This window comes from Quercus suber, unplaced genomic scaffold (genome assembly GCF_002906115.3).
Source record: "Quercus suber isolate HL8 unplaced genomic scaffold, Cork oak 2.0 scaffold_445, whole genome shotgun sequence".
In the NCBI taxonomy this organism is placed as follows: domain Eukaryota; kingdom Viridiplantae; phylum Streptophyta; class Magnoliopsida; order Fagales; family Fagaceae; genus Quercus; species Quercus suber.
Genome location: NW_027069896.1, coordinates 567239 through 582211, shown reverse-complemented (window position 1 = coordinate 582211; position 14973 = coordinate 567239). Strand labels below are relative to the sequence as shown.

General features: G+C 34.9%; 1 protein-coding gene across 1 annotated transcript; it reads right to left on the bottom strand.

Moving 5' to 3' along the window:
* Positions 1-885: 885 nt before the first annotated feature.
* LOC112020108 (negative regulator of systemic acquired resistance SNI1) lies at positions 886-14765 on the bottom strand. The gene is made up of 15 exons (XM_065762175.1): positions 14425-14765; positions 14117-14183; positions 13759-13852; positions 13572-13640; positions 13117-13206; positions 11678-11749; positions 6743-6824; positions 6622-6671; positions 6110-6322; positions 5962-6032; positions 5798-5867; positions 3223-3288; positions 2686-2838; positions 2225-2361; positions 886-1396 (listed from the first exon to the last, which is right to left on the bottom strand). The coding sequence occupies exons 1-15, from the start codon at positions 14543-14545 to the stop codon at positions 1324-1326; spliced, it is 1428 nt and encodes a 475-aa protein (XP_065618247.1). The 5' UTR covers positions 14546-14765; the 3' UTR covers positions 886-1323.
* Positions 14766-14973: the final 208 nt, after the last annotated feature.

Here is a 14973-nt window from a genome sequence, read left to right as displayed (position 1 = left end):
GTAGGCTTTGTAGCTCCAAAGGTACCCCGTACAAGAAGAGTGTAGAATACTATTGCATGACCATTCGGAGCAATGGCTGAACCGTTTTTTAATCCAAATAGCAGCGCTGCTTTGGACTTTGGACAGAACACGAAGTACTGCCAGTTACATGCTACAAGGGTTATATTCAAGGTTGAGAATTGAGATGACTCTAATATTGCCTTCCCATGTTTGCATAGATAAGCAAACCACCCAAGTACCAACCATAGGCATTTGTGGTTGTTTCTAATTGCAACAAATTACTCACTAAATTGTGAAGGGTGATGCTACAAGTACAACGCCAGTACCAAGAAGCGAACTAGTGTGCTGACCAATTAACATCCAGGGGAGGACATACCAAATTGAACACCCATGCGATCTCATAATGTTTATTACATTTTTACTTTTATTTTAATTTCTTTTCTGCTTGAGCTCTTCCTTTGTATACTTCTCGTATACTAAGGTTGTGCCCTTTTTGTGTGTTTTATAATTTGTGTGTTTTATAATTAGAAGTAGTTTCATTTTTTGAGCTCCAATTATTAGTGAAAACTTCCAACATTATATGAATGCGGATATCCTTTTCTTGAGCAATCAATTTCAATCCAGACATGATCAATTGTAAGCATTAAAAAAGAAAAAACTATGTCCTTTTGCAAAATCTTAATCTGGCAGCACTTACAGAAATCCATGTTGACTGAATCACCTCTAAAAATGTAAACTAGCCATCTATGTTAAACATACACAACTACCATTAAAAAAGAAAAAAAATAGTCGGTAGAGATTGCATTCTGGAGGAGCTAAGTAATTAAATCATTATTTTGCTTGTTGGATTAGAGATGCAAGTACAAAATAGAAAGCAGAACAGGATAAATTAGAAAAATAGAAGGGACAAATAATGGGTAGAAATCTCAAAGAGTAAACACATTTTGGCTAGCCATTGTTTCATCCAATGGTTCACCATCCACATCAAGGCTGAGCAAAATATACAACTAACCATTTTGAATTACATTGACATAATTCATAGTAACTGGCCAAATAAAAAAAGGGTATAAGCATGATGGACCAAAAATTATACTCAAGGGAGAAAACAACAAAAAGTAAAAACAATAACTCCCGTTGGGAAGTTAGAAAATAGATAACGAAATGAAAGCAGCAAAGCCCTACACAAATATGCTGCTGGCTGGCAATCAAGTCAATATAGAGATAATAAATACAAGTGCCTATCCATTACTATACATGTAGAAAGGAACAATCAGATTACCTACAGCATAGCATCCTTCAGAATGGGTCAATGATTCCAAGCCACTAAGACATTTTAGAGAGGAGTGTCGCTGCTGTGAACACTGCTTCTTTAACATATGATGAAATCTCCATGCACCTACACCATTGCAAGTAACATCAAATAGCATGAAAAAGAAAGATACTGAGCGAATCAACCACTTGATTTACTAGACTCAAGATTTTGTCATCTAATTTCAGATATACACAGCAGACACTTCATATATAACTATCAAACAAAATTATTTTGTCCAGGGAATATATCATGATATCCTCACAGTTTACTGCTCCCGCAAGGACAATGACTTTTTAGATCGAATTTTTTAAAAACTATTTTTTGTATTGTTTTTTGAGATATAAATCTCAGTTCAATATTGAGACTACTGTCCTGTAGTTATAGACATGATTCAAAATGAACTACGGTAACTTCCAAGCTGTATTATAAGTTTGGGTAAAAACTAAATATTGCCATCATGATGCAAGTAAAAACCAATCAGAGGTAATAAAATTTTCCATTAAACAAGCATGTCATGTTGAATTTCAGGGAAAATTATATATAAAAGATAGAAGTTGATTTCGCTGTGCCCTTTGGTAAATAATTTGACTTCTCAAGGTAATAGATTTTGACAGTTTCTTACACAATAATTTTGGGCTCTAATGATTGATTGGTAAATTAGAGTATGTGACCCTAGGTTCCAACTTTGTCTCCACTCTACCTCTCATTTAAAATTAAAAATTCAAGTTGAGCCCCACTAATTGAGGGCGATTAGGGCTCATACATGAGTAGTATTAGAAAAAGAAAGGTTTAAATGATTAAATTCACCATTTTCTACTAGAATAAGTTTTTGGGTTAAGTGGTAATTTACTAGAATTCATGCAAAGAGAACAAGCAAAAGCAAGTTAACTGCTGAATGCCTATGAGCCTTACTCATCAGTTCTCCTCAAACTATTGAAAGCAGAGATCATATTCTTGCTTATTTCCACAAGAGAGTTGCCTCTCACATCTTCCTTGGAATCTGAGATGGCTTCAGCAGGGCATTGTTCAGACAATAGCAACAATTGAGCCTGAAAGAGAGTTTTATCTGAACTTATCAGCAAGAAAGGGAGTTCTATCCCAAAAATGGTACAGATGACTACTGAACAAGAGATTGACCAATGTTTCTAGATAATGATATTCTAAGGTAAGGAAATTAACTATAAACAAGGTGAAGCATAACAAGTTAAAGCGTGTTATATATTAACCTCATATGTCAAGATAGATACGAAAATAATTCATATTAGTCAATCAAAAGACAGGTATACTAAAAGAATGAGTCGTCGTAAAACACAATAACCTGTAGCTGTAGGGAATCAAGAAGTAAATGTTGCTTGAGTTACAAGAAAAATCACCTTATAACCATGTGCTAAAAGCAACTGAATTTCTTTTATACCAATCCTTTTTATGATGCCTTTTGTGCTACTACCATTTGAAAAGCACTTCAAAGCTCCATTGAAAGTTTCGTCATCTACAAAATCAGTTGATCTTCGAGTACGAATAGAAGGCTGTGCAAAATGGGATGGCAATTAACCATATGAAGATAATACAATAGTAGGAAAAACATATCGTATTACCTTTAAAATTATGTCAAGGGCAGTTTTCCTCTAAGCCGGATTAAAGGAATCTCCAATAACCCATTATGTGGCAATTCAACTGATCATCCACATGTACTTTTTTTTAGATAATTCATTAAGTCATTTAAATTAGTCACATGACTTTAATATGTCATGTAACTAAAATTGCTCAGATAAGTCACCATTTAGTAGGTTGGATGAACATAGGAAAGTTCTGCCCCCAAGTCAAAAAGCCTTGATATATAAGGGCAAACATCATAGACATAAATCGTTTGGGACAATTTAAATGGAGGTTCCAGTAATCTAACAACTTACTTTTGCTATGTACTTCCAGAAATACTGCAAAATTATATCCAGCTTCCATTTGGGTTCATTGAAGACCTGCAAACCATTCCCATTATTGGCACTAAAAAAAAATATTGGCATTCTTAAAAATAAAACAAGACCAAAATATGTTGTCGGTCCTTGAACTTCCAGCCCATGGGCCATGAGCAATTTTAGACCATATAGTTTAAAGTGATCGCTTTTAGTTCCATACGTGTCTAACGAAATGATGACGTGTTAATTTTTAGTTAGGGCACGTCATTGTTCCATAGAGAGATTTAACAGATGTTAACGAAAGGACCTAAAGCAACCATTTTAAGTTTGCTATGAACTAAAAGCAATCACTTAATCTTCAAGGGCTAAGCACTAAAGTTTAGAGACTAACAATGTATTTTCCCATAAAAATAACTACTAGAAAATTGTAACTTACCAAGACACAACAAGAAACTAGAATCACTTGAAACTATGGAAACATGGACCTTTACAAAGTAATAGCAAATACAAATTGTGCAAAAAATTAGGAAACAAATATAATCAGAAAAACTTAGCCAACTTACTCTGCATTTGTTTCAACAAAAAATAATTTTCTGGGACATGAAAATGACTTGTTTTTTCTATTTTTGGTTGGTACCTTGAAATTGATCCTAAAAACATTTTCCAATATATATATATATATATATATTTTGATAAGTAATAAAAATATATTAAAAAGAAGAGGGGTGTCACCTAAGTATACAGGAAGTACACATCAAGGACAAAAACAAATCAAGTGCATAAAGTACAAAAGTCCATGAAACCATGGACTGAAGAAAAAGAACGAACGCCTAACATTGTAACCCAATCCAGAAGAGTCTTAAGGAAGAAGAGTTTAAGATCTGAAACTGATCTCTCTAAATCCTCAAAATGTCGGTTATTTCTCTCTTGCCAAATGCACCACATCAAACAATGGGGCACAACCATCCAAATAGCAGAACTCCGATGCCTCCCAGACTTTTCTTGCCAACAAGCCAACAGCTCCACCACTGTTTTCGGCATAACCCAATGAATGCCAAACAAAGTAAACACCATAGATTTTAAATCAAAAGCAATAGGGCAATGGATAAGGAGGTGGTCAACTGATTCCCCATTTCTTTTACATACACAACACCAATCCAAAATCAAAATCTGTCATTTCCTAAGATTATCAATAGTCAAAATATTCCCCAAAACTGCAGTCCAAACAAAAAAAGCAGCTCTAGAAGGGACCTTAGACTTCCAAACAATCTTCCAAGGGAAAGACTGATCAAAACTTTTTGTCAGCACCTAGTAATAAGAACAAACAGCAAAACCTCTTCCCATAGCAGGTTTCCAACACATCTTATCGTCCCCAACTCCTTTCAAAGAAGCTCCATAAATTCTAGACATTAAACTGTAAAAGGATTCCAATTCCCAATCTTCACTATATCTTCTAAAATTTAGATCCCAAAAAAGAACACCATTTGGAAACTTCATCAAATCAGCCACATAGGCCTCCTTATTTCGACTTAAAGGAAAAAGTCTCAGATAGAGCACACACAAAGAAGTGTCCCCACACCAAATGTCCTGCCAAAATCACAGTAAACCTGGCCCCAACCTCAAATTGGATGTGACGAACAAAAAATGGCCAACCACACCTAATAGACTTCCACAAATTCACTCCATGAGGCCTAGTAATGGTGGTGTGATGGTGTCAGTGTGGTAACAATGATGTTAGTAGCATTGGCAGTGGTGGCATCGGAGGTGGTGTGGCGATGGCAGTAATGATGCAGGTGAGGGGAGAGGAGAAGAGGTAATGGTGGCACAAAGGAATGCAAGGAGATAGGGCCCAAAAGAACGGGCGAAAACATATTTTGTCACTTTTGGGTTTTTCTTATTCACTTCGGAAAAGGTTTTCTGTTGATCAAGATTTTCAGCTGTGCCAACATTGGAAAATGCAGAAAATATATTTTGCCAAAAAGTAGACATAACGTTACGATTTAAACAATGGAATAGGATTCTATCCATTCCATGTTTTAGAGTTTACTTCTTAGGTCTTACAATGTACCAGCTATGTCATTTAAAATTTCAAATGATGTGGCAAACACCTTTAGATTTGTAATATTTAATTTAAAACATGAAATGGATCAATTTCAATTGGAGATTTAAAATAATGTTGCACATGATAAACATTTAGATTTGTAACCATTTAATAAGAACCATGAAATGGAAATATTTCAAATGGGAAGATCCTTTTTCCTTTAAAAAAAAAAAGTTGATATCATAGTAGATTAAGAATTTCCTAGATAAAAAAATAAAAAATAAAAAAGTAAAACTACGCACTAATGAACCCCCGCTGTCAATATTTGATAAGGGATATGGATTTTTTGGTATGTGGTCAGAGTTGCAGCTAACACCTATGCCATTATTTTCTGGATAAAGCCAAGTGCCTATTGAAGCATCCCCATCTTTTACAATGCATTAAACAACGTATTTACATGTTTGTGTACATATAAATACAGAAATGCACACTTATTGCAAATGAGAGTAGAAAAAATATTTGGATGAATACCTGGAGAAATGGGGAAAGTAGGCCCTTATTGTAAGTTAGTTCATCAAGAATTACCTCTACCAGTGGGGTCCTGCACATATTCCAGCAATGCAATTATTTTTCAACAACTATAGAACACAAACCAATACCTAAAATTTCACTATTTGAGGAAAAGAAACAATAACCTCACACCATCAGCTCTGGTAGTCAAACCTTTCATATCTGCTTTCTGCTTTGATATATCAAGTTCCATAATCTAAAGAGTTAACATTATTAGAGCCCATGGTGAGACTGATTCAAATATCCTGAACTAGAGGATATTTTGGAACTTACTAGTATCAGAAGTTTCTGAATGGCAATGCAGGTATTCTGTCCTATTTCAGGCAAAGCAATTGCCACAGCAGTGTCACAACTGTCAGATGGTTTTGCCATGTAATTCTCCAGACATATCTTATCATTACTGAATGCAGATTGAATTTGACATAGTCCACATATAATGGTCAAGCAATCTCTCACTAAGCCTTTGTAGTTTAATTTTCTTGACCCCTGCAAAAGAAATCTAGTCTAAACCTCACATTCTCTCAAATAAACATTAAATAGCGTCTCCAAGAAGCAGGAGTCTGAAGTTAAATCTCTGTAAAGAAAGACAACAGAAGAGCCATGATGTAGAACATCAACAGATGATTAAAGTATTAGTACTGTAAGATTTTAATTTTCTTGCCTGCAAAAGAAATCTAGTCTAAACCACCTCACATTCTCTCAAATAAACATTAAATAGTGTCTCCAAGAAGCAGGAGTGTGAAGTTAAATCTTCGGTGTTCATGGCTTTAAGGACAAGAGTATACCAGAAGCACATTAAGCAAAGATTCCCTCAGTAGGGCCCAGTTCATAGTTTCTGCAGCACACAATGAACTACTTCAACATCCCAAAGATATGATGGCATAAAAGAAAAAAATATCAGCGTACCTTCATACACACTGTTACGAGGTAGTATATCTGCTTCGAGAACATTCACAAGATACTGGAACAGTAACATACTCCCAAGGGACTGCCAACAGATGAAGTAACAAATAAGAACCTAACAAAATTTGTGCTTAAGTGATAAAGCCAAGGCATTGATAGAAAATACCTACAGGATATAAATCACTCAATTATAAAAGAGCATCAGATACAATATATACAATTATACTGAAAGAAGTCAAGGAATTATAGGTCAAAAAATCTGAAACAAAAGTTAATATCAATAAGGGGCATTGATGATGCATTCCATGTGGCCATTAAGAAGCAACATGTTCATCAAATGGGTGTAGCAAAAATGAGATTGTCAAGATAGTGGAAATACAAAGAAAGATGGAATTCAAAATGAGGAAATTCACTTAAAAATAGGGGGTGGTCCATATTAATGAAAAGATGAGGGAGAGTCTCTTGTAATGGCTTGGTCTTGTGCAAAGAAGAGTAATCAAGGAACTTGCAAGGAAGAGTGAGTTGATTCAAGTCAAAGGGAAGGAATGAGATAAACGTTAGAAGAAGGTCATAGAATAGCATTAGTAGAAATAATAATAAAAAAGACATGTCAGTTTAAGAGGTAACATAGAGTATGACTTCAATGAATAACGGAAAAGAATACATGTGAATGTGATCCACCCTGATTAGCATGTTAAAGATCCATAGCCAACTTCAGAATTTTGGGACTACAGTTTGATTGTTGTTAATGGTGCATTGCATGTCTCTAGGGAAATTACTTCATTAGTAATGTTTTCAAACATTTGAATTAGGAAAATGCAATCAAGAAGTAGCGAATTCATTTAGGAAATAAACCTACATTGTCAAGTACATGATCTGTTGCATATGAGATCACAAACTAGTATGTTATTACACATGCACACAAACAACCAAGAAATAGTGAACTCATTTAGGAAAATAATCTCCATTATCTAGTACATGATTTGTGGCATATGCCATCATCAAAAGGCTTTGAATGAGAGCACAAATTAAGACCACTATTAGAGAATTATAGAGATAATATTGGGTTGTACACTTGTATTATATGAGTGGTACTCTTCTATAAAAGTCTAGAAGATTCAACTGATGAGGTATCCCTACCAGCTGTCACCATCAAAATATTCTCCATCTTATAACAAACTTTCCCATATATAATGAATGAACGAATGGTTTTGGGGATGGAATCTTGGGAACACAGGTCCTCATTTTCTGTACAATTCCATCTTTTATTCTCTTTACTTAACATGCTATCAGATCATTAAACCCCTTTCGCTCCTGATTCATGTCACATCACTCTCGTTTTTGCAAAACACCTTTTTCTGCTATTTTTTTTTTTGTCCATACTAAGAGCAATGTGATATCTCTATTCACAGTGATAAGCAATATATATGACTCTCTAACAAGCTGCATTAAATCTACTAAACACAGTTCAAGTATTCCAACTCACTATTTAGACTCCACAGAATGCTCTGCTCACTACTAGTCTAGAATTGTAGTAACATCTTTTGGCACTTATACTTCTCTTTCAACACTAGTTTCCAGTTGTCTAGATGTTTCTTCACCAAAATCTCAAAACCAACACTATTGCCTCTTGTGTGGGAAGCTACAATTTAATTGCTAGTGGTCATCGGTAGAAAGGAAGGATTTATTAACATGATCCTCGTAGACAGGTCTTAGATGGCTTTCAGTATGGCTTTTATTGATACCAAAGTGGGCTCCATTACCAATTGGGATTCAGAATATGAACAAGCATCTTGTATTCTTCAAATTGTGCTAAGTACTTAGCAGGACTGAAGTTATATTCTCCTGCCTCAAAATATTTTTTTGATCTAAAAGTCACCCAAATAGGATTTGAGGTAGAGGTTTCTCTTGATAGGAGTATAGGAATGAGGTCATATTTTTCTGAGGTTTTATTTCATTTGAATCATATCTAACCAAATAGCTATGGTATGCTTGTTCCTTATAAAGAGATGTTCTCCACACTCTACCGATATTTTTTTTTTCTCTACTAATGAGTTTCATCTTGACAAAACCTAGTTATGGACTAAACGTTGCTGTGCTTTGAACCTTGATTGGCAATTGACAAGCACATATGGGTCAAGGGACATGTACAACTTGATGTTCAGCTAAATTAATTACACGGGCTAATGGGCAAACTCATACGCATCATTACTTGTTTCAGGCCTTCAATTTTTATTTACAATGGATTGGGTCTGAAATTCACAAGACCAGGTGGGAGTGTGTTAATTTTGGTCAAGCTGCACTGTTTGGTTGAAGGCATGCAAAACAAGTAAAACAAAGATCCTTTATAATGAACCTCAACCCAAGCAGTGGTAGAATTGGCACAGCTCCAATGGCAATGAGTCAATATTTTCCAACAGAGTAATGGCCGCTGAGCAACCTGTCAAGCAATCGGGGCAGCATGGCTCGGCTTCAATGAATGAAATTGTTTACAGTGAGGTCTTAGTGGAATAAAGATGCCATTGGCAATATTGCAATGATGTGATGATGACAGAAATGTAGGACCCGCTTTTGCATGTGGGATTGTCAGTAGAAACTTGTTATAGCAAGCATGAGGACTTTGATTGATGAATGGATACTGCTTTGGTCTCGATGACAGTTAAGGTGAAATCAGCAACATGGGCTACGATAGGTTTTATAGTGACAACGGAAGGGTAAGTTTGGGCGGTAGCATTTGGGACTCACAATTGCAATCTTCACAATCTACTGTAGGCAAAGTCACAGGCTCAATTGGGAGAACCCAAATGGATGAGAGGTGGCCCTAGGTTTGTTTGGGTTGTGATCTAGACCGTTTGGAATCATTCAGTGTTGCCAAGCTCAGTATGATGATGGTGTTTGGGAATTTTTTAACGATCGCTCAGATGGATTTGGTTAGGGATAAATTATGAGTTTTTGATGGGGTTTGAGTTGACTTAAGATTGGATTTGAAAGTTTTGGAGGCTAGGTAACATAGAAAACCTTTCTAGATAAGAACCCTTTGGAGGATAGAAGAATTTGGGATGTTTGTTTTATTCGAGAATTTAATGATTGGGAGATGGATGAAGGGCTGCATTTTCTTCATATATTAGGAGCTAATACTCCTCCTATGGAGGTTAGAGACCGGATGAGATGGAAGTTGAAGCCTAATGGAGAGTTTGACATCCGGTCGTATTATAACAAAATGCGGGATTCTCCCTCAATTGTCTTTCCTTGGAAAGGAATATGGAGAGTAAAGGCTCCTAGGCGAGTTTTTTTTTTTTTTTGGTGTGTAGCTTGGAATAAGATCCTAATGGGTGATAATTTGAGAAGATTGAGGGGATTGGATTTTGTAGACTGGTGCATTATGTGCTGGCATTGTGAAGAGACAGTAGACCACTTACTTCTTCATTGTGAGATGGCTTATCAGTTGTGGAGTTTTGTCTTAATAACTTTTGGTTTGTCTTGGGTTATGTCTAGATTGATCCCAGATTTGTTTTTTGGCTGGTGGAATTAGTTAGGGAAGCATTTGTCTCAGATTTGGAGCCTAGTTCTATTGTGCATCCTATGGTGTATTTGGAAAGAACGGAATCGGAGGACTTTTGAGGATTTGGATAGTTCAGGTGTTCAGATGGTTGCCTCTTTTAGTGGGACTCTTTTTGATTGGTCTCGGGCTTGGGGACTCACGACTAGTGATTCTCTCTCTTCTTTTCTTAGCTCTCTTTCTCTTTTGTAATTAATCTGTTTTGGTTTTTTTTTTTTTCTTCTTCTTGTATTTTCTGGGTTTGCTCTATGTTTTTCATGCATAGAGTAGCCATTCGTATATATAACATTCTTACTTATCAAAAAAAAAAAAAAAAATTGGGTTTGCTCTATGTTTTTCATGCATAGAGTAGCCATTCGTATATATAACATTCTTACTTATCAAAAAAAAAAAAAAAAAGAACCCTTTGGACTTGCCTCCCCTTCCTAATTTCCCTAACCAAACAAGGTAAAACTTATTCCCTCACCCTTTTCCAATCTTTAATAATTTACTTCGAATCAAACATATCCTAACGGACAGGGCTCCCCACCCCCCCACCACCCCCTCTTTTAAAAAATCCTTTAAATTAGTTTCATATTTAAGGACAATTTTGGAACTAAGAATTTGTTGTTGTTATTGTTGTACATAGTTGGATCATCCCACAATTACCTATTTCTCAAATGGGCCTATTATCTCAATCATACAATCCCATCTGTAATTTTCGCCCCAATTCTAAAAGCATGAGCCTCTCTCTAAACTATACACAATTTCAAGCAAAAAAGTTAATATTTTTTAAAAAGTTTAAAATAATAAAGTATAGGTGAGGAAGGAAGCATTACGATAAGATCCAATACCTGAAAATAATATCCCAGACTTGAGAAACAAATCACATGATTAGTTTAACAAGCAAAAAAAGATTGACAAATTTAAGGGCATTCTTATCTTTAGGGTCGGAACTTGTTTTTATTTAATGAATGATGTGAAAGCTTCAATATTAATTGGCAGTTAGATTATTCTCTTAAACTTACAAACTTAAAATATGTGCCTCTACAAAAGGCTTAACATGAGGAAGAAGTGTTACTGGATTGGAAAATATGAGACGAAAACCATAATAATGAGACACAGCACCAGTTCATGTTTGCATCTATATTCAATTTATGCATACAATTGGGTTTTGCATTTGATTTCCCAAAAATGATCTTTACATTTTGCATTCCAAGTTTATCAAGGTAAACATAGGGTTTAGAAGCAACATCCATGTACACTCTACAAATGAATCACAACCAAATAAGGGTCCATACCTTCATGTGACTACAATTAACATATTTTTCTTTACTATTATGACCTATGATCAAATATGCCATGCCCTTCCAATGAACCCAGAAAATAAGTAAACCAACCTTCGTGTCTAATGCTTGAAATTTTTCTTCACCAGCCACTGCAGCAATGTCTTGAATCAGAAGATGAAAACCCTGAGATAAGCAATGACACTTATTTGAAGGCGGAATTGCAGCAATTAAGACAGTTAAAATCAAGTTCAAGTGTTCAACAATCAAACACTCCAGAATAGTAAGATGTAGGAACTAACAGCATCATCCATCATTAATATTTCCATCATATAACAAAGAAGCATCTCTGCTGTCAAAATGATTCAGGTTGTCAGCCTGATGGGGGACATAACTGGTGGCCCCCTTTAAAGACTTATAAGTTATAAGAGGCGAGGGAAAGCTGGTTCTAATGCTCAAGCATTATTTCGGATGTTTTGGATGATGGAGAGCTCTCTTAGGACCTAGCTTATTAAGTTTAGAGTATTGAGTTTTCTTTTACTGTTTGTTTCTGTTTATCTTTTATTGCATAAAGGTTTGAATTAAGTTTTACTAGAATAAGGGCAATCTGGTCATATTCATATTTCTAGAATGGGCTGTCCCTGGCTGTATGAAAGGTCAATCACTCTTATTTTGTGTTTTGAGCCCTTTTCCTATTTGGTTTAGACGCTCTTATGTACTTTTTCCTTTGTTATTAATAATTCTAATCATTCTAGGAATAGGTTATTTAGAAGTCTCCGTCCTTCTAGTAAAGGATTTAACAATAACCTATAACCTATATAAAGGTTTTAATGCAATAAAATTCCAGGAGCTTACTCTCAGTTTTGAGGGTGTAATTGCCTTCTCCAACCTAAGTTTGATTTCTTAGGAAATCCTAGGTGTGATTGCCTGGTATTTTATCTTGCTTTATTTCATGTTGTATTCATTGATTTAATATCAAACAGCCATCAACACATTCAAAATCTCATCAAGAGTCTAATTTAGTGCTGAATATCTAAAGATCCTACATAACATCCATTACTCTATACCTATGTGTCACAAACCACCACTTCCCACATCCTCCCCACAACAAAAAAGTCTACATGCCCATAGAATGCAAAAACCTGATTTAGAATCACATGGAAATGCACAATTGATATTTACAACTAGGTTACTTTTTATAGACATTAGCACACGATTCATAACTTCATTCACCAGGTGAAATATTTAAGATAAAAAGTTCATAATATATAACACAAAAGAAAGAGGGAAAGTAAAAAATTGCAATAAACTTAATTTATTAAGCACCTCTAAGTACTTCTACTTTCTTTATCTCCCTTGCTATCCAAATGGAGTCCTAGAAATTGTAGATGAGGAGAGTTTTTGAGAAAAAATTAAATAGCTTTCTTAGTAGAAACACTAGTGCAGATTATTGTGGATTGGTCATAGTGAGCAATATACGACTTACTAATGTCTATGAACTACAAATTAAAGGAAACAGAACAACAAAGCCAAGAACAGCAAATCAAACTCACAGAGGAGTCAAGTGTTGCACCAGACTTTTTGTGTGCTGCTTCTCTCTCACTATCATTGGTACCCAAGCCAAGAACAAATGGCAACCAAGCCTAAAAGCAAACAGAGAGAATTGATTATAATACACAACATAGAAATTTAAAAAATACAGCCATCTCTAGCTCAACTAGCACCTCCTAGTATTTCTAACAGACATCCAAGGTTCAAATTCCCCCTCCCAATTGTAACTATTGAATTATCAATATATATATATATATATAAATCACAAGTATAAGGGACACATTAAGCAGCCATATCCAATCTAATACCTCTTTAACCAGGTTCAAATTCCCCCTCCCAATTGTAACTACTGAATTATAAAAAAAAGAAATTTAAAAAAAAATTATATATACATATATATATATATATTAATCACAAGTATAAGGGACACATTAAGCAACCATAATCAATCTTATACCTCTTTAACCACGACTAAGTCAAGTGAAGCGCTAGAGGATGAATTTGGAAAATACACCCAAGGGTAACGCTGCATTGAAAAAAAAAAAAAAAAATCACACCAGATGAAGAATGGTTCTCGTTAGAATTATGGGGCATCTGAGAAGTAAACTGTAAGTTGAATTAAAATTAAGGGATCGAAGATACACCTTATCTAACTCATTCAAAAGCTGAAAACTTGCCATAATCAGTTCTAGGGATTTACCAAGCCTCAATATCTGAAACACCGCCTCGCTCATTTTGCTTCACAACCAAATTCAAAATTTTCAAAAATAAATATAATATACTCGGGCTAAGAGAAACAAAACACATTTTACTATAAAGAAGTGAAAATTTTCCATTCCAATCCATTGGCATTTATGCAAATAAGGAACATGATGGCTCCATTTTGAAAAGAACAATAATGAATATGGTTTTTATTTTTTATTTTATATATATATATATATATCATTAGTTGGTATCACAATCAATCAAAAGAAGAAGAAAAAATTGCTCTGAGAGAATTACTTGGTTGGAGGAAATCCACTTTCTGGAACAATCGAAGCAGCAAAAACAGCTTCAAGAAAAGCAATCCCTATGCATCATCAATCAACAAAATATACTCTTTAGCCTCTGTTTGGTTGGCAAGAAAATCGTAACAATAAACTTCAGAAAATTCAACTTTAATCATACTAAGCAGGTTCAGTAGAATTTTCAACAGTCCATTTCCGGGAAACCAACATAAAATTGAAATCCAACTTCCTATTTTTTTAAGTGCCTGCGGTTTTTTCTCGGAAACCAAACAGAGAATAAGCAAAGAATTTAAAAGTACATACTATCATCATTGGCGTCCTGAGTGTCTTTAGTCACGGAAGCGTCAAGAAAAGCCAAAATGTTCTCTGCAATTCCTCCTCCTTTATTGCTTCTTCCTCTATTGATATCGTTCTCCTTCTCCATCTTCAACTTCTCTGATGAGAAAATGAGAGAAAAAAATTTTGAAACCCTAATTTGTTAGAAACTAGAAAAGTAAAGTTTTGATGAAGTTTTTAGTTTTTGAAGGAAAATTAATAATACAACTGTTTCGTTTTTCCCGCCAAAGGCCCAGCCTGATCTATATGAAGACTCGTATGGAAGAAGATCTCGGGTGGTGCCCGATTAGGGCTGGGCCTTGTTGTGGGTCTCTAAAGAAAGACGCAATGGGTCTTCTTGGACTAGAAATTTTATTGCATGAGAATTACATATTTGTGAATTTTATATATTACTAATATCATCACACGTGCTTTTTTTTTTTTTTTTTTTTTTTGTGGTTTAGTTTCATAATAAAGAAAATGTATACACTTTTTTGTGGTGGGAATTATACACATATTTTTGAAGAGGTTTAAATG

Excerpts from the sequence above, each read along its gene's own strand:
- LOC112020108 (XM_065762175.1), bottom strand. The coding sequence starts at position 14,545 with ATGGAGAAGGAGAACGATATCAATAGAGGAAGAAGCAATAAAGGAGGA. Across the intron at positions 14,184-14,424 it reads TCAGGACGCCAATGATGATA|GGATTGCTTTTCTTGAAGCT; the intron begins GTATGTACTTTT and ends GATGATGCATAG. Across the intron at positions 6,323-6,621 it reads CTTTGCTTAATGTGCTTCTG|GGGTCAAGAAAATTAAACTA; the intron begins GTATACTCTTGT and ends TTTCTTTTGCAG.